The sequence below is a fragment of the Cydia fagiglandana genome, chromosome 13 (genome assembly GCF_963556715.1).
Source record: "Cydia fagiglandana chromosome 13, ilCydFagi1.1, whole genome shotgun sequence".
Classification (NCBI taxonomy): Eukaryota; Metazoa; Arthropoda; class Insecta; order Lepidoptera; family Tortricidae; genus Cydia; species Cydia fagiglandana.
This window is the reverse complement of record NC_085944.1, coordinates 13,547,317-13,574,315: the sequence shown is the minus strand read 5'-3', so window position 1 is coordinate 13,574,315 and position 26,999 is coordinate 13,547,317. Positions and strand designations below refer to the sequence as shown.

The following is a 26,999-nucleotide window of genomic DNA, read 5'->3' as shown; positions in this document are numbered from 1 at the left end:
CATATTAATCAAATTATTCAATTCAATCTCTTTGTATTTGTTGGCTGGAAATCTTTAACAAAAGGTAATATTTCTGATCTTTTATTTCAAGTGTGCCATCTTTTTAGGGTTCCGTACCCAAAGGATAAAACGGGACCCTATTACTAAGACTCCGCTGTCCGTCCGTCCGTCCGTCTGTCACCAGGCTGTATCTCACGAATCGTGATAGTTGTTGCCGCTATAACAACATATACTAAAAAGTACGGAACCCTCGGTGGGCGAGTCCGACTCGCACTTGTCCGGTTTTTTTTTTCAAGTTTAAGTGTCTCCTGGAATGAGACTGTAAGTACAGTTCTGGAGCAAATAACATTTATTTGTCTTCTCTCAACCCTCGTTATGTTATATGTAACTTCGTTATGCAGGGGACGCGAGGAAATTGCCTTACTTATATTACACACGGAATAGAAAAATTACCCAGTATTTCAACGTGCGGATTATATTACTGAGCGTGTTAACTGTTAACGAGAGTGTTATAGTCGTAAACTAAGTCGACAACTACGGCGCGACTCGGGAAATGAATACCTAGATACGATATAGTAAAGATATGTGACGTCCCAAGGGTAAAGGTACTTTATGGCGGTTGGCGCTTACGCTATTATCAACGCCGCTCCAATATTAATGCGGCGCTATGAGACCTTTTGCCGTGGAACGTCACATATATTTACTATATCGTATCTAGTTAATTCATTTCCCGAAGCGAGTGGCTAGTTTATTTTCCTTTGAGAGCTTGAGTTTAATTTACAGATACGACATTAAACAAGCTTAACTTGCTAAAGCTCGCTGTATAGTTAAAGACACGTTACGTAGGTACACAAGTTTAGAATGAGTTAGTGTTAGAAATTAGCGCTGGATTTAGTTGTAAAGGCATAATTGCACTTAGAGCAGATGATGAATAACACTTGCTGCAGTAGTTCTATTGTCTACGATGCGGCGGCTATGGACTACATAACTTATTTTGGCAGTTAGTTGGACAAATACAACTTACTTTGTCATTGGAAATGACATGCAAGGTTGCAGAGTTATCTTTGTCCAACCCTATGATTGCATTCTAAGTAGTTCATAATTTCCGCCAAATCGCTCGCCATTATATTTTTGAGATCCGGGGTATTTTACTCTTTGGACAAAGATTTACTTCGTTATACCTACTGTCACTGTACTTTTATAAACTTATACTTATTAGATACTACAATTTTGTTATGAAAAATATCTTCGTTAGTAATCAACGAGACTGCCAGCCTAGTCAAGGTGACAATCGCTATCGCTACGACAACGAAACGCTTTTGTGTCTATCACTCTTCCATATTAGTGCGACAGTCACAGTTGCGTTTCGAAAGCTACGGAGCGTAAATGATTGGCATGGCTTTGGATTGGCTACGCGGCCTGATTTCACGCACTTCGCTCCTAGCCAATAAAACACTAGATTTAAGTTACATGTACACATTAAATTTACTTGGCCCTACGAAACATGAACATTGAACATCATAGCAATATCTGTGCTAACTCGGGGCATGAACACTAAAGTGATTACCTTAAGAGGCTCGATATCAGACATGATATTGAGCCTATTTCCAGTAATACAGGATTTCCAAAAAACAAATGCATAAATATACGTCAATAAACGTTAATAATAAACATCAATTAGTATACGTGCCCCGAGTTAGCCCAGGTATTATAAACGAAGTTTGTCCAAGCCCAGAAAATAATGCACATTTTTCATCGTATACAATCAAAATTAAAAAATATTGTTATTTCTGTTTTGCAAAATATTAAAAAAGCTTTTGTATGTTTTGTCCGTTGCACCATTGTATTGCGCTTTTGTCTGATCTAAATACAGTGAGTAATTTATAAAAGTTTTCATTGGCCGAGTATTATTTTCCTAAACAAAAACGATTTTCTTAAAACTAGATTTCGAGAAAAACGTAGTTAAGATTAGCTTCAATAGACTGCAAAACGAGTGAAAGTGGAACTTAGTGATTACGAGGCTTGTAGCTTGAAATAAACGAATTTACTCGTAAGTCTTCATCTTCCTCGCGTTATCCCGGCATTTTGCCACGGCTCATGGGAGTCTGGGGTCTGTTTTTACGAAAGCGACTGCCATCTGACCTTCCAACCCAGAAGGGAAACTAGGCCTTATTGGGATTAGTCCGATTTCCTCACGATGTTTTTCTTCACCGAAAAGCGAAGTTAAGTCTTATTGTAAATAAAAATACATAATACCAACCTTGATGCCGTAGCTGGACTCTTCATAGATGATGGACACGTAGCTCCAGTTGAGCTTCTTGACGATCTCCACCATGGCCCTGACTTGGAACAGGTCCGAGGGAATGGTCCGCGTGAAGTACTCGAAGCGAGCCTTGTTCGACAGCTCGGAGGAGATTGAGAAGAATGACACCTGGTAAATAATAAATACATAATGCCAACCTTGATGCCGTAGCTGGACTCTTCATAGATGATGGACACGTAGCTCCAGTTGAGCTTCTTGACGATCTCCACCATGGCCCTGACTTGGAACAGGTCCGAGGGTATGGTCCGCGTGAAGTACTCGAAGCGAGCCTTGTTCGACAGCTCGGGGGAGATTGAGAAGAATGACACCTGATAAATAATAAATACATAATGCCAACCTTGATGCCGTAGCTGGACTCTTCATAGATGATGGACACGTAGCTCCAGTTGAGCTTCTTGACGATCTCCACCATGGCCCTGACTTGGAACAGGTCCGAGGGTATGGTCCGCGTGAAGTACTCGAAGCGAGCCTTGTTCGACAGCTCGGGGGAGGTTGAGAAGAACGACACCTGTTAACAAATACATAAATGAATTAGGACCATAGAGGTACAATAATATAGAGATGACACGGGGGAGGGACCAAACGACCGAATGAGATGCACTTATGGAAATTTCAGTAGGAGTAGCAGAGAAAGCGGTATTATTGCTTGTCCTTGTCACAGTCTCACTTTTTGTTGGTTCCCCACCAAAAAAATTGTATGGTTTATGGTGGGCAACAAATAACCCGACCCAATTACGTAGATTGTTTTTGGGATGTTGTCAGGAATGTTAAAACGTGTTTTTAATATATTCAGCCGTATTCGAACAATGAGATACATCAAATACTAATAGAGATATTGAAACTATATGGATTAGACATGTCAGTGTCAAACAAGTGTCAAAATTTACATTTCTTCAAACAAAAACGTCACTTTTGACACTTGTTTGACACTGACATATCTAATCCATATCGTTTTAATATCTAGTATTTGACGTATCTCATTGTTCGAATACGGCTGATTGTCGCTTTGTGTATGTTTTGTCCATAGACATAATATATATATAGACGTAGTCTCAGCGAGCTGTCACTGTTGCCACTTTTGTTTAGTGTACGATTAACAATGTGGCCCACGTTGCTGTAGCCATGTCGATAAAGTCATATCGATAAACTATCGACATTTCTTGCAATTTTAATTTTACTTCAAAGGCTTAACGATACCTAAAATGACCAAAAACGCTTTTATTCTTTATTGTGGTTATCAGATCACAATTTTATAGTCACGCCCCAGCAGGGAACCAAGGGAAAGTTCAGATATTTAATTAAAATACATAAATACCTCCTAAAATAGGTGTTCCGCAATAATTGAATTATATTATTATATTATAATATATTCATTATCCATTAGCATTTCAATAATGTTTATGTTTAACGAAGATATTGAAGCTTCAATTAATCGCAATTTCGTTCCGCTGTGTAGCGTTTATCGATATATAACATGATTAAAATCGACTTTTCACATCCCTAAAAGAGCACACATATACGCTTTTACGCACACATACACAGGGTGGGCGCATCAAGAAAGGCAACACTTGATTTGAAGTCCGCCTTGTCAACAGTATAGTTGTCCTTTTTTGACAAACGGCATTTTAAAAGAGCGAGGTGAGAGAAATGATACTAGTTGCTGCGTCGTGAAAGAGAACAGAAAAGGTTGGGCCCTTGGTTTTGTCCCTCACGGAGGCACGATCTATGTAATACTAGGTCTATGATTAGGACAATCTTACACAAATCGCCCTAACTAAAAATTTATTTATTATTAAACTTTATTGCATATACAAAAAGTACAACAGCCGGACTTAATGCCGTTATAGGCATTCTCTGCCAGTCAACCACAAGGGCGCAAACAGAAAAGCGCATAGCACATGCTCAATTAGACTTTTGTTGTGAGTAATAATAGTCGACGATAATTATAAATAAATAAAAAATAAATAAATATTACAGTTGTGGGACACAGACAACGATATATATAATTTATAAATACTTAAATAACTACATAGAAAATTTAATATTTGTGATAAACACACCAATAAATGCCCTTACCAGGGTTCGAACCCGGGACCTCCTGCTTTGTAGGCAGGATCACTACCGACTAGGATAGCAATACGGCAAAAAATAAGATTTTGTCTAAAATAACACTTTTGTTCTCCAGTGTGATAATTATATCAGTTAACTAAATGTCCGGAGGACATCGCTCTTATGCGATAAGACCATCTATTGTTACGTCTATTCAATTGTCTTTGTTTGTTTCTGTCCATGTACGGGTATTGTAAGCTTTGTCAGGTGTGCAATAAAAAGTAAATATTGTACTTATTAGGTTGCGTGAGATTTAAATTTTTTTATTTTCAGATAACAGATAGATAGATAACAGTTTATTGTTAGATTTCAATTATACCGGGTATAGCCTGTAATATGAGCAATAAAATTAACTGTAGGCTGTATTCCTCATACTGATCAACATTTGTTCAGCGACTTTTGAAAATAACTTGTAGTTTGATTTTTAATACACTTTAAAGGTTATTCAAAGACGCAATGTATTGCGAATTTTGTTATGTTTAAGGCTTGACAAGCAACGTCAATCACAATGATATTGACGTTGGCGATGGCGTCCATTGAAGATAATATTTATTTTGTATGAAAAATAGGGAGTATAAATACTTCATAATTTTTAAAAGTTGTTGAACAAAAGTGTCACTGTTTGAGGAATATAATCTATGTTTTAATTATTTGCTTATGTTACAGGCCACACCCGGTATATTATTTAATAGTAATATTAGGAGTCACACTATAGCTAATACTTGAATTCTGATCTGATGCCTAATGTCAGCGTATATCTATTTGCTCACAAATTTCCATAAAGTCAGCTAATTAAGGACTAAAATGGTTTGGTAACATCAAACATTTAAGTCGTTTTAGGATTGAGTAGGCAGTAACGTTGATCAAATGATCATGTATGTTAATTCATTACATCGACAGCCAGTGTAATTAAATGCCATCAGGGTTTGGTTAGCAGCGTATAACATGAGATGGTGTCATAAATATGATTAAATAATAATGAGTTTTTAACAATAATGCTCTGTTTATATTAGGACTTCGTTGGCTTAAATTATACAATTTTAAGCCAACAAAGTAAACGCTTAGAGCATAATACATATGTACTCACTTTAGTCTAGGTTAAAATTATCAATGCCTGTTTCGTATGCGTTAAGTAGTTTTGAAAAACATTGGTTTTTAATTGAATAACGAATATCTGAACACCTACAATATTTATTTGTTATACAAGGGGGCAAAGTTGTTGTTTAGCCGCTCGCGCTAATATTGATACCCGAGCAAGCGAAAGATTCCAAAATTGATGTAAAATATCAAACAAAATCAAACCAAATCAAATTCAAATGGATGTTATTAAATATTTATTATCCAAAATCATCATTTAAAAATTAATTCTACCAGCAAATATAAGAAAACAACTCAAAATTTGCATTTGGTTACTTTGCCTCACATGTGAATAAAATGCAACTTTGCTATCAGTTTTTGAAGTGCAAAGTAAGCCTTTCCGAGCCGGTGTGGTGAAAATTATTTTATACAACTTTAATATTTACAATATTCAGGCCGCGTACTTTGAGAGTCGCACCTGAACTAATTTTACTTTGTAAACGTGACTTAAACTTTGTCAAAACAGTGATTGATGAATACGTAGGCAATTTAACTTCAAAGGGTGCAAAATATAAACAGTACTTTGCCGTTATTGCATTTCGATCGCGGTCAACTGTCGGACTAAGGGGAAACCAGTGTACAATGGGTAATGGGTTATGGGTGTGCAACGGGTTATCCGCAGATGGTCTAGAACGCAAAATGACTAGTGTGATGTTTTGCCTAAATCGCAATTAGTCTACATCGCAAACGGTCTAGAACGCAAAATGCCCGAATTATTTTTTCCGTCTTTTTTTTTCTTAGCCTATAGTAGTGTCCCACTGCTGGGCAAAGGCCTCTCCCCCTGATTTCCACAACTCCCGCTGCCGCTGCTGCTTTCCGTCTTATCTTAACTTTATAGCGATGTCGACGGAGACCCGCTTCCGCGGGGCTCCTATTCTGTGCTGTTTGGCTGGAGTGAAAAGTGTGTGAATGAAAATTTTGTTAGATTGAAGTGTGTCCGAGCGTTGTGAAAAACTGAAACTAAACTCAAAGAGGAATGAGGAAGTAATCCTATGAGTACGTGGAGTTAGGAGTCACTTGGGAAGGATTCAGAATTTCTACTGATTCCTCGTAGTTCCAGGTTTAGTATACGAATTTTTGCTTCATTTACGTTACAGTGCTAATAATACTTTGGTAATATTAATAAGCATTTTTTTGGTGATCTTATTACAATAATCACTATGATATAAACTTTGGTTTAGGCGGACTATGTCACTTTCTTAGGGGGCCATCCTCAGAATGCGACGAGCTCAGAATGTGACAAACTCAGAATGTAACGTCCTCAGAAAGTGACGTCCTCAGAACGTGACCTAACTCGAAAGTGACCTTCTAAGAAACCAACATACTCCACCTAAGGGTTACATTCCATTTCTGACCGCAGCTGCACTATTAGTAGGTACGAACGCGTCGGAGTTAGTGTCAATTTCCATAGTAAAATGAATGGTAGTGCTGCTGTCGTTGGAAATGGACTGTCACCTTAAACCTAAATTTTTGGCCCCTTGCGCTATGTAAGCATTTGGAATCCAAGACGAGGGCACCATACATCACCTTACGCAGGTAATTACTTAGGGAAGATGTCAGCTCCGATAGGGCGTGAATCGAAACTGATACCGCTAAAAGGGGGCATGGTTAAATATAATACGGGAATATAGGCACCATTCGGACACTTATTCGATTTAGATTTTTCAAAAAGAGCATGCCTGGCCCGCGCATCAGGAAGACGTCCTATCGGACGCCCCAGATATCACTGGTGCGACATGGTGGAGGCGGATCTGCACGAACTTCGAGTCAACAATTGGCGAGAGGTCGCACAGGACCGAGAAAAGTGGCGCTGTCTTGTGTCGGAGGCCAAGTCAACGGAGCCAACGGAGTAAGTGTAAGTAAGTAAAAAATGGTAAGTATTTAAAGATTCCTCAATTCGTTATTAATGTTATTATACACTCTGCGTACATTCCGCTTCCCACTCAAAAAGTTAGAAGGCGATAACTTTTATAATAAACGAATGAAATTAATTTTAGTAGAAGCTCTCTAATGTACGAATCTACATACATAGGTATATAGGTGGGGGAACATTCAGAAAATATCAAAATAAGTACCAAATATGAATATGATTGGCCATGTAAATAACAATGATGTAATAAATTGTAATGTAATGTGATTTAAAAACCTTTTTGTCAACAATTATCCTCATGATCGTAGTTACTTACCATTGAGCAATATTTACATATAATTTAACACTCTACTTCAGCGCGTAACATCTGAGAATATGGTCCGAATATTCAGTTATGCTGTAACAGTGACTGTATGAAGCTACCCCGTGTCCGAATGTTGCCAATCTACCCTAATATGTTTCACGTATTTCCTTACCGTTCAACGATAAGGTATATAACCGTGTTCCATTTTGGTACACCAATTAATGACCAATGAGGAAGCTGCGTGAAAGAGGGTGAATTTCACGCGGTTAGACCCCCGGGCACAGCTGGTGCCGAAATTTTAATAAGCATTAATACGTATTTTACTCCTGCTAATATCAATTGAAATATTGTTTAATGTGTCAGGGGTTGTTTAGTCAATCCTTGTAAAGGGCAATGAAAATAACCACGAACAAATATGACATAACTACAATGATAATCGAAACCGTTTTTAAAACAAAACAGCAGGTATTTTCCAATCAAACTCATGTCACACTAGGGTGATCTAGTTTTTGCATTGTGTTTTAGTTATTGCAAACGTCAGAAACGATATAGCGATTTTATTGTATTCACTTGATTTGTTATTGGTATATAAAACTATCGTTCGCGTTTATTGGTACGCGTGATGCACTGTCGTATAAAGGATGACTCACGCTAGACCGGGCCGTGCCCGAGCCTAGGCATCCGACATGTCATTTTCTATGATGGCTGATCGGTGATAACGTGATGCTTTTCATAAAAAAAACCGGGCAAGTGCGAGTCGGACTCGCGCACGAAGGGTTCCGTACCATAACGCAAAAAAAACGGGAAAAAATGCAAAAAGAAAACGGTCACCCATCCAAGTACTGACCACTCCCGACGTTGCTTAACTTTGGTCAAAATACACGTTTGTTGTATGGGAGCCCCATTTAAATCTTTATTTTATTCTGTTTTTAGTATTTGTTGTTATAGCGGCAACAGAAATACATCATCTGTGAAAATTTCAACTGTCTAGCTATCACGGTTCGTGAGATACAGCCTGGTGACAGACGGACGGACGGACGGACAGCGAAGTCTTAGTAATAGGGTCCCGTTTTACCCTTTGGGTACGGAACCCTAAAAACAAAGCGCCGGAAGCTCCGGCTCGGCCCCGGCCGGCGGTCGATCCACATCTCCCATAATGTTGCCTTAAGAAAACTCCGAGTTTTCTCATAAGGCACGGCCATCCGTCACTGCAGCTCTAAGCCATATTTGTTCTAGCAAAGTTCTAATGGCCAATATCAATAAAATACAGCCAACTTTCACGTCGTACGGCAATTTCTTCGTGCAGGGTGATATATGGCACGGGCTCAAAAGTAACAAGACGTGATGACGAATAAAGGATGGCTCACGCTAGACCGGGCCGTGTCCGGGCCGAAGCGTCCGATATGTCGTCATTTTCTATGACGGCTGATCGGTGATCACGTGGTGCTTTCCATAGAAAATGAAGCTCCGGAAGCTCCAGCCCGGCCCGGTTTAGCGTGAGTAATCCTTAAAAGTAAAACGTAATAAAAAATAATAACCTCAGTAATTCAGCAAAATGCTTTTTCAACGACTAGGAAAATTTATAGGAATTTTGGCTTCCGTATACATAGAATGCGCGTCCGTCATAATTAGTCTTTCAGCCCTTTTACTAGGAAAAATTTGCGAAAACTGATAATGGTTCAAGCTACAGATAGACATTCAGTTAGTTGATTAAGAAACCCAAAAAAAAAACTTAAAAAATTATGTAATTAAATTCCTACTTGATAATTGAGGCATCTTTGACTGTCCGGGTCCGGAGCGAAATTGTTAACGATTCTAAGTAAAAAAAAAACAAAAAAGTAAATTCTGAGACATAAAGTGTTCTGTGAAAGATTTGGAAACCGCTCGTTTCCATGGAACCCAAGTAGGATTCCATCCCGTTGTGGAAGCCGAAGCTCTTACCGATACACTTGAAAACATAAAGGAACTCGATTTGAACTCAATTTATTTTCAAATAAGATTGTCAACAGTCACGTATAGCTACGATGTCAGCCATTAATTCGATCCAATCGATAACCGCTGCGATATTTACTCATGTATTCCCAAGTCGAGCATGGAATGTGACAGACACCTCCTACACTCCTACAACGTAGATGACAGTCCATTTCCAACGACAGCTGCTGCAGCTGCATTACTGTTCATGGAAATTGACAATGACAGCGACGCGTTCAGTACCGGTATCGGTAGTGCAGCTGCGGTTAAAAATGGAATGTTACCCTTAAGATACCATTAGAGACAAGTGAGTAAAAATACTACTAATTTTCGAAGTTATAGATTTCAAGTTTGGTTATGCATATACAGATTATACAGTTATATTATAATTTACGTCGTTTGGATTTTTAATATAGTCTTATTTATTTTTGTTATTCCGTGAGGTTTTATTATTTTTAATTATTAATACGTCTGTTTTATACTTGTTAACAACTAACAAGTTTATCTTATTTTCGTAGCAGATAGGAAAACTATGCCACATTAGCCGGAAACCTCTCTCGGACACTAGAATGTTAACTCGAATCGAATCTTAACATAAATAATTATAATTCTTCCGAAATAATTATGACATGCCTGAACAATGTATGTGGTTTTCACTATAACACTCCCGTGAGTCTCGAGCATATAATTATTTTCAAGGCGTGTTAAGTTGAATAATCGATCGTTTGAGTATCATCGTCAGGAGCACCTAGGCTATAACCGCGAAAATCGAAGTTCGCAATTTGCGGGCATTTTTCTCTGTCAGTCTAATGACGCCTTCATTGGAGTAAAAGAGAAAGATCCCCGCAATTTGCGAATTTCGGTTTTCGCGGTAGCCCCTCTAGTTACTGCACCGTCTCTATTGATTCGTCAGTCCATACTATTTACTCGTCGCTGCTTATTACGTTACTAATTACGTTCCGGTTGAAATGGAACTACGGCCGTTTGCGGTAAAGTTTCACGGTCCGTAATTCTTTTCAGGATAATTCGTATTTTACTCCATGATTGTTCATTCCGTCAGCATGGACTCATGGGACCACGAAGTTTGATAGGTTATACTCGTATACCTTGGCAAAAATTATATATCGTATTAATGTAAAACAAATATTACAAGCAGGCTTACGTATCATTGGTACCCTCTAAAACTTCACTAGGTCTCGTACAGTCAGCATCAATATTAGTGGCTGTGGTAGTGGTTACGCAGCGTACTACGTAAATAGGCGAACAACACGCGAACGCGAAGCGAAGCGATGCGTCGCGGGGTGAATCAATCCTTTGATACCTATAGATGTGTCGAGTGCGATCTCGTTGCGAACGCGAACGCCTTGGGCCCGCCGCACCGTACCGGGTCGCGTTCGCGAGGTGCTTAAGTAAGACGCAGCGTTAGAGTCTGTGCGGAAAGTGAAGAGTGGTAGGATTTGCTATTTTATGGTTTTTGTTATGCTGACAACACTGTCAAATAATTATAGTACGACACTAAAGGTCATGATATTTTGAACGGAAGAAATTCGCGGGGGGTGTCGGGAAAACATGGCGGGATCGTATCGCGTGATTCGCCATCTTGGTCGCACTTATGGCTGTGCGTATCTGATTGATTGATATTTTCTTCTACTCACTCTTGAACAATATAGTCAACCAGATCCACTGAGCGAAGTGAGCGAAATGAGTGTTAATATGAATCAATCTTTTCAACTCAATGAAGCGTTTTGCGCATCTCTAGATTCTCTAGTGCAAAGTTATACTTAGACAGACTGTATGTAACAGATGTCTCCGGTAGTTTAAGTACCGTTTCATATGCAACAGACAGCTGTGCGCTATAAAATCCCCGCTGTCTACAAATTGCATTATAATAGCACTATAACATCTCGGTCAGAACTAATCTTGGTCTACGTCACACAAACACATTCATAGATATTTGTTTGTAAATATCGTAAAGTATAGAATTATAACTTTTTTTTTTAATGGAGTTCGCTTTTGGTCGGGCCTGGGTCGAGGCGTCCGACACGACATTTTCTGGATGACGGCTGATAGGTGATCAGGTGGTGCTTTCCATAGAAAACGAAGCACTAGAAGCTCTCCGGCCCCGGCCCGGTCTAGCGTGAGTCATCCTTTAAACAGTAACGCTAGTTTAACTTAGTAGGATACCCAAAAAACCTATGTACTCAAGCCAAACCCTCAATTTTAAAAATGATATCTTAGGCACATTTTTTGGCCGGATCGGGTTAAGTTAGATGTCGTTAGCGAGATAGAATTTGGCGCTCGGCCAAATCCGTTTTTGACATCGGTAGGCGTTCGTAAAAACGTTGTGATACTGATAAATAAAGATTTACGTGCCCTAAGTTTTATAGCTAAAATCTAACGAGTTTTTAGATCTAACTCGTGCGTCCGGTGTTGGCGGTGCTTTGTGTGTGACGTGTGACTGACGTATTTTACGTGTATGCTTAGTTTTAAACTTAGATTGAATGATGAATATGCCACCGTATTCCTCATGTTTTCTGACTGTATCTAGAATATATATCTAACTATAAATATAAGCATGTATGTTTGTGTAATTTAATACAACTATACATTCCTCTCATTTTGATGTAGGAAATAGCTGAGAGAGGAAAACGTTAGTTACGGCCCGATACGAACTTTAAGATACGTCATAATTAAGTTTTTTTCAAACAAAAACGTCCCTTTTGACACTGACATCTAATTCATATCGTATCTAGTCGTAATATTTGACATATCCTAAAGTTCGAATCGGGCCATTAGTCCACGCGCATGTCATGCAAACGGTGTGTTGTCTCTCATAGTAATCTGTATATTACAATGTGCACGTATACGAACACACATCCGCTGCGCACGGACGTTAACACATGCCACGTGATCGTCAATCGTCTGGTTGATAAGGTCTCACCAGACGGCCACGGAGCTCACGCCGAGAATTGATTAAAACAAATGTATGGCGGCCACCGTCGAGCGTGGGTTTCGTGGCCGAGGCGTTAAGATAAAACAGGAGCTGAGATTTAAATATTTTAGGTAAATATACCCGCCTCGCTAACGGAAGCGGCTCCTAAAACTAGTACGATAAGGACAAGGCGAAAATCCTGCGTAAAAATCTCAAAAATCGAGGTTTCGTACTCGACTGTTTCCTCCTCCAAAACGTAACCAAATTTGGAAATCTAAATGATTATGAAATTATCTGTGTCGGACCGTTTTGCTTTTTGGCTAATTGATATCAGTTTTGAATACTACGCCTCTCATTGCGGCATAGTCAATGAGGCCACTTTGGCCATTTTTGAAGGGCTCTAGCGCCTTAAAAAACAAAAATATCAAAAAAAGCAAAACGGTCCGACACAGATATTGACAATATTAAACTGTGTTGAAAAAATCATTGCTCTAGCATCATAACTCACGGAGGAAACAGTCGAGTGCGTTTGTACGGAGAAATGACCACTCCTGTTGGCTCTTAACACTTTATAAGGCATTAGGGTGTCAGGAATTGTGCAAAAATGAACCCTACCACTTGGAAATAAAGTTCGAAATCAGATGGGAAATATGTTCCCTTTGCCTTATAAGTAAAGGCTTAAGTTGGAAATGAACTAACCTGTGGTATCTTGAACAGCCTAAGCAAGTTAGCGACTTGGACCGAAGTGACGCTGGACGCCGCTCCGACCACGCCGGATATCACCTTCCTCACTGCAGTAGCGTTGCAGGCGTATTCAGCATCGTCGATGTTGCTTATCGACCCTGTTAAAACAATATTTATGTAACTAAAATACTTTTTTTACACTTGCTCGTAAAATATGTAACTGGGCAGTGGTATTATTCTTTAAGAGTACATATGGTCCTACTTTCCCGCTCTGGTGCGGGAAACAGCACTTTCCGTGCGTATGTCAAAAGTTTAAAGGCCCATATGTACCTACTGTAAAACGTTGTACGATACACGTGCGAATGAGTTCCTCTTTTCCGCACTTGTATCGTAAATAACTATTTTTGAATTGTGGATATGGAGTCCAATATTTGTCTTTTTTATGTAGTATAAATATCTTTTGACTTAAATATATACCTCTTTATTCATAAAACCTTACAGGCATGATTTCTTAGTTAAATTATATGTTTTATCCCTTTCTTACAAATATATGTCAAAATTACAGATAAAGGCAAACGATTATTAGCTAAAAGTTTGTAGCGTATTTATGAATAAGGGGGATAGTATTTTTTTCTGGCATTGTGTGAAACACTGGATTTATTTAATTTGTAAACGTATAGTTGTATCACGTGACTATTATTTAACAATAAAAGAAATGAGAGTACAAAAAAATACACATTTGTAAATTCAAATCACACATCGCTTTGATTTTACTAAACAATTTTGGTTGTATCTCGTTTTGTGCAGAATGTGTATACCTACTTCAAACAACACGATATTAAAAATGTCCGCTAGCGACCGGGTGGCACCAGCGCATGTAGATTTACACAACATGACAGTGACGGGCAGCTGTGTTAAAATCGTTACTGTTACACATTCTGCCGCTGACGCGTTTGCTGAAGCGCTTATTTTGCTTAGCGAGCAATTTGACTGACATATTTTGCTAGGCGAGTAATTTGACTGACATATTTTGCTAGGCGTTTATCAGTTGATTGCATTGCATAAATTAGCATTTGATTGGCCGCCTTTATAATTCATTTTGGAAGTTTTCACCGCCGCAATCCGCAATCTATTGGGATTTTTACTAAAATGTAAATGTAACTGTGTAATGTGTGTCTCTAATGTATACGTGTGTGTGTAATGTAAAATGTAATGTATGTGATGTGTGGTGTGTGTACGATGTTGAGCATCGGTCTTTGGAAAGAGATTCGGGTAATGTTGGCTTCATACATTACATTCCAGTTATTTCACGTTAATTAATACAAGTAATGCCTATAAGTACAGTATTTATTTAGGTAATATGCAATATCACTTAACAAACAGCCAATTCTCTCTTTCCAAATACCGCTATGAAATGTTAATCGCCGGGTACTGTAAGCTGTATACAGAAATTTTACGGTTTCAATATTGGTGGTTTACCAAATTAAATTTAAAGGTTATTGCTATTTACTAACAGTACTTACTCCTTCACTGGAACAATGCAACTCAAAATATAGGCTCAATGCTCAATTAGTCACATCTTTTGTTAGCCAGTGTCTAACAGGTCTATAAATTTCCAGACTTGAAAATGGAAAGGCTCGATGCTAAGCAAAATCAGAGGTTGGAACGCAGCCAGCATTGTATCTTTTATACATCGATCAAACAGTGAGCAAACTTGAAAGAGTTTTATTGCGAGAGGAATGAAACTTTTTAGTTTCTGTCGTAGTCAGGAGTTTTAAAATACAATTTGAGAGATGTCATGTTTGATAAATGTATTGATTCATAATATACGATCTATAAATATTAAACTCGAATCGCAAAGTTGGAAATAGGTAAAGTTACACCAAGAAAAGTTAAGCGTCTGCGACGTTTGAGGTTAATAATTCTTTAAGTTTAGGTTAACCTGCATATGGTTAACTTGACAAGATAAGTGTTACTTACAGCTCCAGTAACAAGAAGTTTTTATGTTTGACACTGACTGCATATAAATAATACAATAATAAAAAAAGTATTTTAAATTACATTATTACCTTTGATAAAATCCACAGCCATCTCCAGCCCATACGTATCTTTATCGCAATCATCCAAAATATGAGTGCCTAAGGTCACGCCAGGGATCAACTTCAAGTCATTGATATAATCCAGGGTATACAACATCGTCTCCAAAGCTTGGATACCTCCCTGCGGCATCACTGGCCCACATGTCATGTTATCAGATCTTTCATGAACCATCATCAGACCCCCTAGCACCAGATCACCTTCGATGACAGCCTCTCTTTTTATCGGCCAATGGGGATGTTTCTTGTTCATTTCTCCAACTTGATCGTTGGACATATTCATCCAATCACGTTTCCGCTCCTCTAAGACTAAGCTCTGGTATGACAGGTCATCGTTGAAGATGGGGAAGATGGCAAAGTCCTGGGTTTGGTCGGATTTGTGTCGGTGGCGATGGTGGTGCTTCGATCGGTGGTCATCCTCCGGTCTCATTTCAGTGTGGTGTAGGAGCAGGAGGAGCGGGAAGGCAGCCAGCCAGTGGCCCACCATGTTGCTTTTCTCATGCCACCGATATCAAATGCTTGGTCCATGATGTTTGGCGAAGCGTGTTCATTTTAATCTGGAACAAGGGAATGTTTGATTGGATAAATTGATCATGATAATTTATTGATACCTATAGTTCGATAAAATTCTCTCCCAAGCATAGGCAGGCAAAGGATTTTTCCGATGAGGCAAAGTTAACAAGGAATCAAATATTGTAATAGAAGGCTCCCGAAATTGTATCGTAGATAGGCAAACATTATTAACGTTTATGTACGTAGGCCCAATTTGACCAGATTAGATAGACTTGAGGCGAGGTACACTGGGGTGATTACCAAGCTAGTGATACCTATATATTTATAAAGTAAAGTAAAAAATAGTGTAATTTTAAAAAGTATCAGTTGCATAGTTACAGTAGATTCTCGATTATTCGAACCTCAACTATCCGAACGCTGACTAAGTTTATCCAACCTTTTTGAGACGTTATACCTATATTTTAACGTTCACATGAACTAGGTCGATTTTTGTTAGATTGTCCTTATATTATTTATTTCCGTATAATGTTTATTTATTTATTCTGTTTATAAATTGACTTATATCGCTAGTTTATATTGTTTTCGATGTTTCAATGCAGGATACTGGTCGTAGTCACGGAATCGCTTATGTTATGTAATATTGTATTGAACAAATGTAATATGTATAGGTATACCTACAGCATTGAGCATAACACTGTGCCTAGTATTGGACAAAACCACATTTTCTTCCAATATTAAATTACGTTTGTGAAGGCAATATGGAGAATATTAGGCACCTAATTCTATCAGAAACTAACTTTGAGGCCCGAACAGCGTCAGACCTTGGCATAAGATTGGCGTCCCGAGTCAGACAATGCTTATAAGAAGTCACAGCGGTATGTTAGTGTCAAAAGCTACATTTCTTCAACCATAAAACGTCACTGTTGACACTAACTGATCGGTATCGTACCGCTGTGACTTCTTATAAGTATTGCTCGAATCGTGCCGTGGTATACTAAAGAGTTATAGGAAAACGCCACGCCACCAAAAAGCTGATTACTTAGGGCCCAAATCGGATTTTGAAATAAGTAGCTATTACATATTTTTTAGTCATCACCAAGATACGATAACGATATGTTTAAGATCTAACCTGTCAAATTTGACATTTGCGCGATTCTGGAGATACCTACTCTAAGTAATATATTAATTAAGGTTGCCTCCAGAATCTCGCGAACTAAATTGACAGGTCAATGTGCACAAATGATACCACAGTTTGGCCAGTGCTGTTTATATCGATATTTTCTAAAAAGTTTGAATTAGAGAATATCGCGAGAATTCACCGCTAGCGGCGCTACTGTTGCGCGGTCAGTTAAAATCAAATGTTAATTGGTATTTCGAAAATTGTTAATTTTTATACTAATAGATACAAGAATATTGGATAAACATAATGTAGGTAATTAAATAAATATTTTCTTATATTTATTTTATTCTATTTGTTAGGAAAACTTACAGCTAGAGTAACAAGTTGTATGTGATAACATAGAAACAGTGATTTTGGCTCTAAATACAAATAAGGCCGACCCAGACGGGGAAATAAAATAAAATTTCTCATTTATTTTGTGTGGTGTGGACGTAAAAATTAAATCGTCTCGGTGATCCCTATTGCTTCGATTGTAAAGAAGACCAGTCTCTAAACTGGACATTCAAGTTGACAATTAGGTCAGAATTTAAATACAGTTAGACCAAAAAAAGTCTGCAGCGATTTTAATAGCCCACGCAGTGCAAGTATTATTTTAAACGTTAAAATTCTATGAAATTATGACGTATTAAATAACAGGTTCACTGAGTGGGCCATCAAAATCGCTGCAGACTTTTCTTGGTCTAACTTTAATTATCGATCAATCTCATCTACCGGTCACATTGTATAAAATTAAATCACTAATTTTAGATTTATGGCGACAACCGCGAGCTCTTGATATAAACAACTTGCCCCCAAACCTGCATATTACGAGCCAACAGGAGTGGTCATATATCTCCATACAAACGTACTCGACTGTTTCCTCCGTGGGTTTTGATGCTAGAGCAATGGTTTTTTCAACACAGATTAATATTGTCAATATCTGTGTCGGACCGTTTTGCTTTTTTTGATATTTTTGTTTTTTAAGGCGCTAGAGCCTTTCAAAAATGGCCAAAATGGCCTCATTGACTATGCCGCAATGAGAGGCGTAGTATTCAAAACTGATATCAATTAGCCAAAAAAGCAAAACGGTCCAGCACAGATAATTTTCGCCTTGTCCTTATCGCATTAGTTTTAGGAGCCGCTTCCGTTAGCGAGATGGGTATATTTAATTTAACTAAAATATTTAAAACTCAGATCCTGTTTCGTCTTAGCATTGAAACTTGTCGGTTTCACATCCGCACCTCCTGATTTGATTGGTAACGGCACAATCTTACAATTGATTCAACCACTTTTCGCGTCACATTCATACAAATCGAAATCGTTTGTGACCCCTTTATAATTATCACATGGGTAGTAAGTGCATCTTACTTATCGATATCATTTTATCGACATATACCCTTGACTATTTTTTCTTTGCTATTCCTGGTATCATTTTATTTGTCAAACTCATGTCAATTTAGTTCGCGAGTTTCTGGAGGCAACTGTACACAGATGAAACCAATTAGAAATATTTGAGGCGCTCATTCCAATACGACGGCTTCAATTGAATTAAAATATACATTCGCTTTCGCTTTTTGTCCCAATCCGTCAAGCATCACATTCCCTACAAAAAGTACCTAAAATTCAAATTTGTCACGGTTTCTTTCCATAAACACTTCAATTGAGAAAAATCTCTCGAGGCTCTCACGTGGAAATCGTGAAATAAGAATAAGGGTCTCCCTAGACTAGTTATATCGACGCGCATTCGGCAAAAGCCGATAGGAAAAAGCTTTATGTCCGCGCAGTAAGAGCGAAAAAACCGTTGACGCGTCGGCAGGCGCGCCGGCCGATGCGAGTAGAGCCGAACTACGACTTTTTAGCTCTTATTGCGCGGACATAAAGCTGTTTCCTATCGGATTTTGCAGATTCCGCGTCGACATGTGTGAGGGAACCCTAAGGTAATTAAATGAACTTCCCGTAGAGGAAAACGGAGGTTTGTCAAGCCTAACACGCTACATGAGCTGAAAGATAATAAATCAAATGTAATTTTAAGTAGGACGACAATAATCACGTTTAGGTAAGTAGGTACAGTCGCTTGCGTTATGTAAGTATTCATTAATTATTAATATTAAATAAGTTTTTGGAAAAAAAAATCATTTTTGGTACAAGCTTTTATCGCCGACTGTACTTTTTTTCCACAGGCAACTCATCGAAACAATTCTAAAAACCCCAAAAACAATTAGGTTTCGTTGTTTTATCACAGAGTTCCTATGGCCACCTCCGGTCTCCATCATCATATCAGCTCGATGACACCATAATATTGCATTGTCACCCGACTTACGTATGTATGCAAAATTTTAGCTCAATCGGAAACCGGGAAGTGGATCAAATTTAACTTGCAAGATTTGATTACATACAGACAGACAGACAACGGTCAGGTGAAACTAAATAAAAGCTTTTAAAAACACCATGGTTAATGCGACATTTCCGGGCAGTGGCTTGAAAAACATGTTTTAACACTACCACTTTAACCATTACGACGCCTGCGGCCTTGGAGGATATATTATAAAATTTTCGGTACATAATAGTCTGCCGTTTTTTGCGGGGGAGGGGCACATCAAATGTATAGGTACGTCATGTCAGATAAACGTCAGTCCATACATATGGTTGACATGAGGTTGACCATTGGCCGCCTATTTTCGACAGAGGGGAACGCCTGTTAATGGCGGCTCCATTGTTAATTACTCCGAGAATATATCCGCCGCAGGCTCGGAGTATATATTCGATCCGTAGGTCCAACGCCAACGACGGATTAATCCGTCACTGACCACAGAACAACATAGACAAAATTCTGCTTTTTATAAGATTTTATTTAGTTTCACCTGACCATTGTCTGTCTGTCTGTGTGTAATCAAATCTTGCAAGTTAAATTTGATCCACTTCCCGGTTTCCGAATGAGCTGAAATTTTGCATGCATGTATAAATCGGATGACAATGCAATATTATGGTACCATCGAGATTCGAGCTGATCTCATGATGGAGACAGGAGGTGGCCATAGGGACTCTGTGATGAAACAACGTAACCTAATTGTGTTAGGGGTTTTTAGAATTGTCTCGATGAGTATTAGTTGCCTGTCGTAAGAAAACTACATTCAGCGATAAAAGCTTGTACCAAAAATGAAATTTTTGCCAAAAAATTATATTATTTTTCAAAAAAGGCGCGAAAATAGATGCCGGTTTCAATCATATGTGCACTTTTTGTCGATCATCAATAAAGCGCTAGAGTTAGACCAGGAAAAGTCTGCAGCGATTTTGATAGCCCACGTAGTGGAAGTATTATTTACAAGTCATAATTTCATAGAAATTTGATGTTTAAAATAACACATACACTGCGCGGGCAATCTAAATCTCTGCAGACTTTTCTTGTTCTAACTCTATTTCCATATAGATTTAATTGACATCAAAATCATTTTGGTTAAAAACGTCACAGTTATGATCAATATCTAATATCACTTGACTGCAGTGAATAGGTCAGGAAATGAATGCTCAAAAAACGTTGTAGAGGGAAATGCTAGGAACACAATTTTTGACTCCGTAACTTTGTTTGGACTAGTTAGGAGGTGAACATATCAAAAGTCCCCGGCTGTAGCCCCGCTGCTGGGGGGTAGAGGGGGGTAAGAAGGTCGAATTTTTCGGTTTTTCATTGATATCTTGGAAACTTTGCGTCTTAGCGACATGACTACTAAGACAAACCGAAAGCTGATAAAATTAGTTACAAGTTTTATCCAGTCAAGTTTTTCGATATCATGAATAGTTTTTGAGATACCCGCTCTTGAAAGTTTATTTAGGGATTTTAATTTTATCTTGATATCTACGTCAGTGAAGCTGTTAGGCCATGTTTGGTATCATTTTCGTATAAATCGGGGGTGCTGAATTCATTTATGGCATCACATTGACACCATTCCGAAGTAAAACCAAAATTTAAAAATAAATATTTTTTTTAATCCCTCTTCACGCTTAAACCGCTGAACCAATTTCGTTGAAATTTGGTATAGAAATAGTTTAAATCTCGACACACGACATAGGATAGTTTTTATAACCAAAAGCATCTTTTGAGGGTGTGAAAAGTGGGGTGGAAGTTTGTATGGGGAGTCAATAACCGCTGAACCGGTTTAGATGAAATTTAGGACGGAATACATCTGTGATTTAAATGAAAGTGATACCAAACATGACTTCAAACCTTACCTTGAGCAGTATTAACCTCAGGAATTCAGTTTCGTCGACGAAGTTGAATTCCCCCCATACTCCATTTCACAACTTTAAAGGATGATTATTGAGATAAAAAGTATCTTATGTCCTGTCTTGGGACTCGAAATATCTGTATACCAAATTTCAATTAAATCGGTTGAGCGGTTTAAGCGTGAAGAGGAATTTAAAAAAAAGGTATTTGTTTAAAGTTTATATGTTTTTTCTTAGGAATTGTGTCAATGTGATACCAAAACTGAATTCAGCACCCCCGATTTATACGAAAATGATACCAAACACGGTCTAGCAGCGTCACTAATGTAGATATCAAGATAAAATTGAAAGTCCTAAATAAACATTCAAGAGCGGATATCTCAAAAACTATTCAAGATATCGAAAAACTTGACTGAATAAAACTTGTAACAAATTTTATCAGCTTTTGGTTTGTCTTAGTAGCCATGTCGCTAAGACGCAAAATTTCCAAGATATAAATGAAAAACCGAAAAATGAGACCTTCTTTCCCCCCTCTACCCCCCAGCACCGGGGCTACGGCCGGGGACTTTTGATATGTTCACCTCCTAACTAGTCCAAACAAAGTTACGTAGTCAAAAATTGTGTTCCTAGCATTTCCCTCTATAACTTCTTATTGCTTGGCCTAGAATTAATAACAAGATTATGTCGACTATCATCATCATCATCATCATCTCAGCCTATATAACGTCCCACTGCTGGGCACAGGCCTCCTCTCGAGCGCGAGAGGGCTTGGGATATAGGTGTAGGTGGGCTATAGATGTCGACTATCACTAAATGATAATCCTGGCATGCACTAATGTGCCACCGAGATTAGTTCTGTTGTAATCGTGTCACAGAATATAGGTGACGTTTTCAACCAAAAGGTACCACATTGTCGGTTGTCGACAAAGTTGATTCCAAATAGAAGCTATATGGAAATAGCGCCTTAAGAGCCAACAGGAGTGGTCATTTCTCCATACCAACGTACTCGACTGTTTCCTCCGTGGGTTTTGATGCTAGAGCAATGATTTGTTCAACACAGATTAGTATTGTCAATATCTGTGTCGGACCGTTTTGCTTTTTTTGATATTTTTGTTTCTTAAGGCGCTAGAGCCCTTCAAAAATCGCCAAAATGGCTTCATTGGCTATGCCGCAATGAGAGGCGTAGTATTGAAAACTGATATCAATTAGCCAAAAAAACAAAACGGTCCGACACAGATAGTTTCATAATCATTTATATTTCCAAATTTGGTTAAGATTGGTTAAGTTTTGGAGGAGGAAACAGTCGAGTACGAAACCTCGATTTTTGAGATTTTTACGCAGGATTTTTCGCCTTGTCCTTATAGCACTAGTTTTAGGAGCCGCTTCCGTTAGCGAGACGGGTATATTTACCTAAAATATTTAAAACTCAGCTCCTGTTTCGTCTTAATGACAACCGACAATAAGTACCCTTTTGGTTGAGAATGGCACATAGAATGCGCTCGAACGCTCTAGTGCGTAGCGTGATGCATCAATAAACAGGTTGAATTTGCATTAAACGTAAACTGATTTGAATGGAATGAAATTTGAATTTAGAAGCAATGATTTTGCTGCTACTAATATTTAGTAGCAAAATGCTGTACCTACTGCCCTAAAAATGGTATCTAACTAACTCTAAAGTTAGACCAAGAAAAGTCTGCAGCAAATTATGATAGCCCACGCAGTGCAAGTGTTATTTTAAACGTCAAACTATGAAATTGTGACGTATAAAATAACACTTGCACTATGTGGCTTGTCAAAATCGCTGCAGACTTTTCTTGGTCTAACTCTACCCACTAATAAGAGAAGCACTTAGGGGAAGTCACAACTAGAGGTATTTGACACTCCATTTTCTATGATGGGTGATTGGTGATGTTTTCCGTTCTAGCGTAAGTCACCCTTATAAGTAAGCCTTATAAGTTAGGCAAAACATCTGTTGTAGATTTCATTCTTAGTGCCTAATACTTATCATTCATAATTTGATACAACGTCGGTGGCAAACAAACATACGGTCCGCTTGATGGTAAGCAGTTACCATCGCCCATAGACGTCTGCAACTACAGGCTATACAACAACTATGATTTCACTCAGAAATCATAAAATTTAGAATAAAACATTGTGTTACCTACTTCGTTAGAGAGATAAGTTTTCGCCATGGGAAAACTAAAACAAGCTAATATACCTATAGTTCGTTTTTTTTAGCATTAGAAAGAACTTGCAAGAAGGTAAGCGATCTTGACATGTCTTTTAATTAAAAAACGCTTTTTAAAATTCAAAAACTATTACTTATGAAAGCAGAAGAATATAAATGATCGTATTAGATTCATAATTGTTACATATTTGCCGCAACTTATTTTTAAAATGTGTTTTTCAATTAAAAGACACTTCAAGATTGTTTACCTAATTTCTAATGCTAAAAAAACGAACTATAGGTAATTCTTAAATATGTACCTAATAGCTTCAGGCGAGATAGCTTGTATTCTCAAATAAATTATTGACTTCAGCAATATGTGTATTGATTTCTTAAGTATTACTTACCAAGAACTACTAATTAATTTCCATATCTAACCGTCAAGTCACTCATCAGTAAGTAATGTAATCTTTCGCTTCTCCTTTGTTCCTTCCCCGTTTAATAATATACTAGCTCAAATCCCCGCTCTAACAATACGGTGTCAACTGTACCTACTCTGACAGGTCGTATTAATATTTTCGTAATACCCCTTTTATACAAATGGGGTCAGAAGGGCGTCGGTTTTTCGTGCCGTGTTTGAACGTTTTGGGACGATTTCGGTACGCTGTGAAAACTGACACCTTGTTATGAAAAGGGTTTTAGCGCTAGTATTTTCTATTGGGAGAAAGGTAAAGGGTATGGGTGTAGGCACCTATAACATGAGCATGAGCTTAACATGAGCATGTAATAAAGGTAAATTAATGGGGAGTAGGTGGTGTTTTGTGTGATGGATCAAAGCACAGAATTCCTAAATTTTTGCAGTATTGCGGCTACATACATACACAAACGTGTTTAGTTATTCAACGTCCATTCTAACCTTACCTAACCTAAACACTTTTAAAGGCAACCCTAATAGTAATATGAAGCCTACACTAACTAAAAACAGTAAACTGACATTACTTATTCAGTTATTAATAATACCCCAAAATGCCGGGACTAGCATTTGCATTCGCGTTTGAATGTTTTTGATGGAGACACGAGGTGGCCATAGGAACTCTGTGATAAAAATAACGCAACCTAATTGTGTTCAGGGTTTTTAGAATTGTCTCGATGAGTATTAGTTGCATGTGGAAAGAAAAGTACAGTCAGCGATAAAAGCTTATACCAAAAATGATTATTTTTCCAAAAACGAATTTTTTTCGAAAAACTTATTGTGATTTAACTGAAACTGCTTTATCATTCATAATAACAACTAAATAACTAAATTAAAAGCCATTTCCGACCGACGACAAGTTTATTAGGGCGCTTTTAAACACCTATTTGCGCACGTTATACGACCATTAACGCGCAGGCCGGCAGCCGCGTGCGCTCGATGGTCGCTAATTGATATGGCGGCCGGATACTATAGCACATTAGTGTCGACGACACATCACGATAGTAAATAGAGGGCCCGATTCGGATTTTGAAATAGACATCTTTTAGACTGACAAGATACGCTAACGATAAGTTTAAGATCTAACTTGATTTCCACAGGATATGACTTAGAGATCCAATTCACATCTAATACGAGTAGATATCTTACTCTATCTAACGTAAAAGTGACATTGGTTGCCCGAATTGCGCTGCAAAAGAGAACTAGTTGATATCTAAACTATAACGTATCTAGAATGGATCTAGTACGTGTCGTCTGTTGTGAATATCTCGAAGTTCGAATACTTCAGAGAAATTCTACTAAGTCACAATTGTGTCGCTTAGCTTCAAACTCGAGTATATCCATTCGACCCTCTCAGCAAATATATCGCGACGCGTGTAATCGATGGCCGCTAATTGATACGGCGGCCGGATACTATAGCACATTACTGTCGACGACACATCACGACGTAGAAAACAGAAATTCTACCGTGTCACAATCAGGGACCGTATAACCGGTTTTATTAAATACCTGTATATAAACTGTCAAACGAATACCGGTTAAAATGTTATACCTATATTCGAATTAGAGGTATTGCTGTCATTCCGTTTTTGTCTTTATCGCTAAACTACACTAATTGACATAATGAAATACCGGTATTCATTAATACCTCAATAATAACAGGTATTCAGTATACCGGTAATGGTTATCGTATTTAATACCGGTATTCATTGCACTTGATCAAAGAGTAACCAAAAACTTTGCGACAAGAGGTTAAAGTTTTTGTTAAGTCCTCATGCTAATATTGATCGCTGTACAAGCGAAATATTTCATAATTTATGAGCGTAGCAAGTGGTTCGAAATTGCGACCGTTTCAAAGCACGAGGTTAATGAATGAATTAATGAAAAGAATTAACCCCAGAAAACATTTCCATATGAAATATGAGCGCCGCGCCGGCGCGCCGCCGCCGCCATCAAAATTTTCGCGCCGCCGCCGCCGCCAAAATTTTCGCGTCGCCGCTGCCGACACTGCGCTATCGCCGTGGCATCGGCGTGACCTTGTTAGATACTAGAGTCTGTCTAAGCTAACTTTGCACCGATTTGAACAGAACAAAGTGAGGGAGTGTTATTATAATATAAACGTCATATTTTCATAGAAATTTGACATTAACGATGTAAATATCATCGTTCATCGTTCACACGTTGTCGTTGCAAATGCTATGCAGATTAGTTTGATCGGGAATTTATTGCTTTTATATAAGGTGCTAACAAATTAACAAATTAGGTACCGATATTTTAAGAGATGGTACTTTATTATATAAAAACAATTAACTTTAAATAGAAATCAAGAAAACTTTTCATATCATATTTTTGTTTTATTTACCGAACAAAAAAATAAATTAGAATTATATTTAAAAAATTAATTAAAAATAATCATTACGTGCATTTAACCACATAAAGAAAAAATACATAGAGTGCTCATGCTCACTCCATACATCAGTTTTGGTACCAAAAATACTATTCTTTTCGTAGTCAACATCTAGTATCGAGTAACGGAATTATCAGTACTGCTACTTGACAATAGATGTTGCACCGACCGAAATGTCTAATGCTCAACAACTTTCAGCGAATATTAAACAAGGATTAACTGAAACTTATTTTCAACTCCTTCTGCTTTAATATTAGTTGTAAATAGTTGTTCAATACAATTTTCGTGAGTCGCGACATTTGAGACATCTAGTATCAAGTAGCGGTACTGATAATCCCGCTACTCGATGCTAAATGTCAACTACGAAAATAATAGTCTTTTTGGTACCAAAACTGATGTACGGAGTGAGCACTCTATGCTTACTATATTTGTCTATGATTTAACTGACAAGATGTTTAACACTTTCTGTTTTGTCAACAATTGTTTGTGTTAAATGTCATTATCATCAACGTGTCATTTCATTTATCAACGTGAAGTGGCCAGTTAAAAAGAGGACTCATTTAATTATCTCATTAACAGGGTGTTTTTACGTAGCAAATTTGTTTTCCAATTTTCTCAAAAAAACATAAAACCTAAA

General features: G+C 37.9%; 1 protein-coding gene across 1 annotated transcript in view; it reads right to left on the bottom strand.

Moving 5' to 3' along the window:
• The window catches only part of LOC134670351 (metabotropic glutamate receptor 2-like), a 274,915-nt gene that overhangs the window by 89,330 nt on the left and 158,586 nt on the right, over window positions 1–26,999 (bottom strand). The window contains exons 2-4 of the mRNA XM_063528169.1: window positions 15,400–15,983; window positions 13,346–13,488; window positions 2,661–2,831 (exon numbers count right to left, since the gene is read on the bottom strand). Of these exons, the coding sequence (XP_063384239.1) occupies window positions 2,661–2,831; window positions 13,346–13,488; window positions 15,400–15,913 (828 nt within the window). The 5' untranslated portion in view covers window positions 15,914–15,983. The remainder of the gene's footprint in view (window positions 1–2,660; window positions 2,832–13,345; window positions 13,489–15,399; window positions 15,984–26,999) is intronic.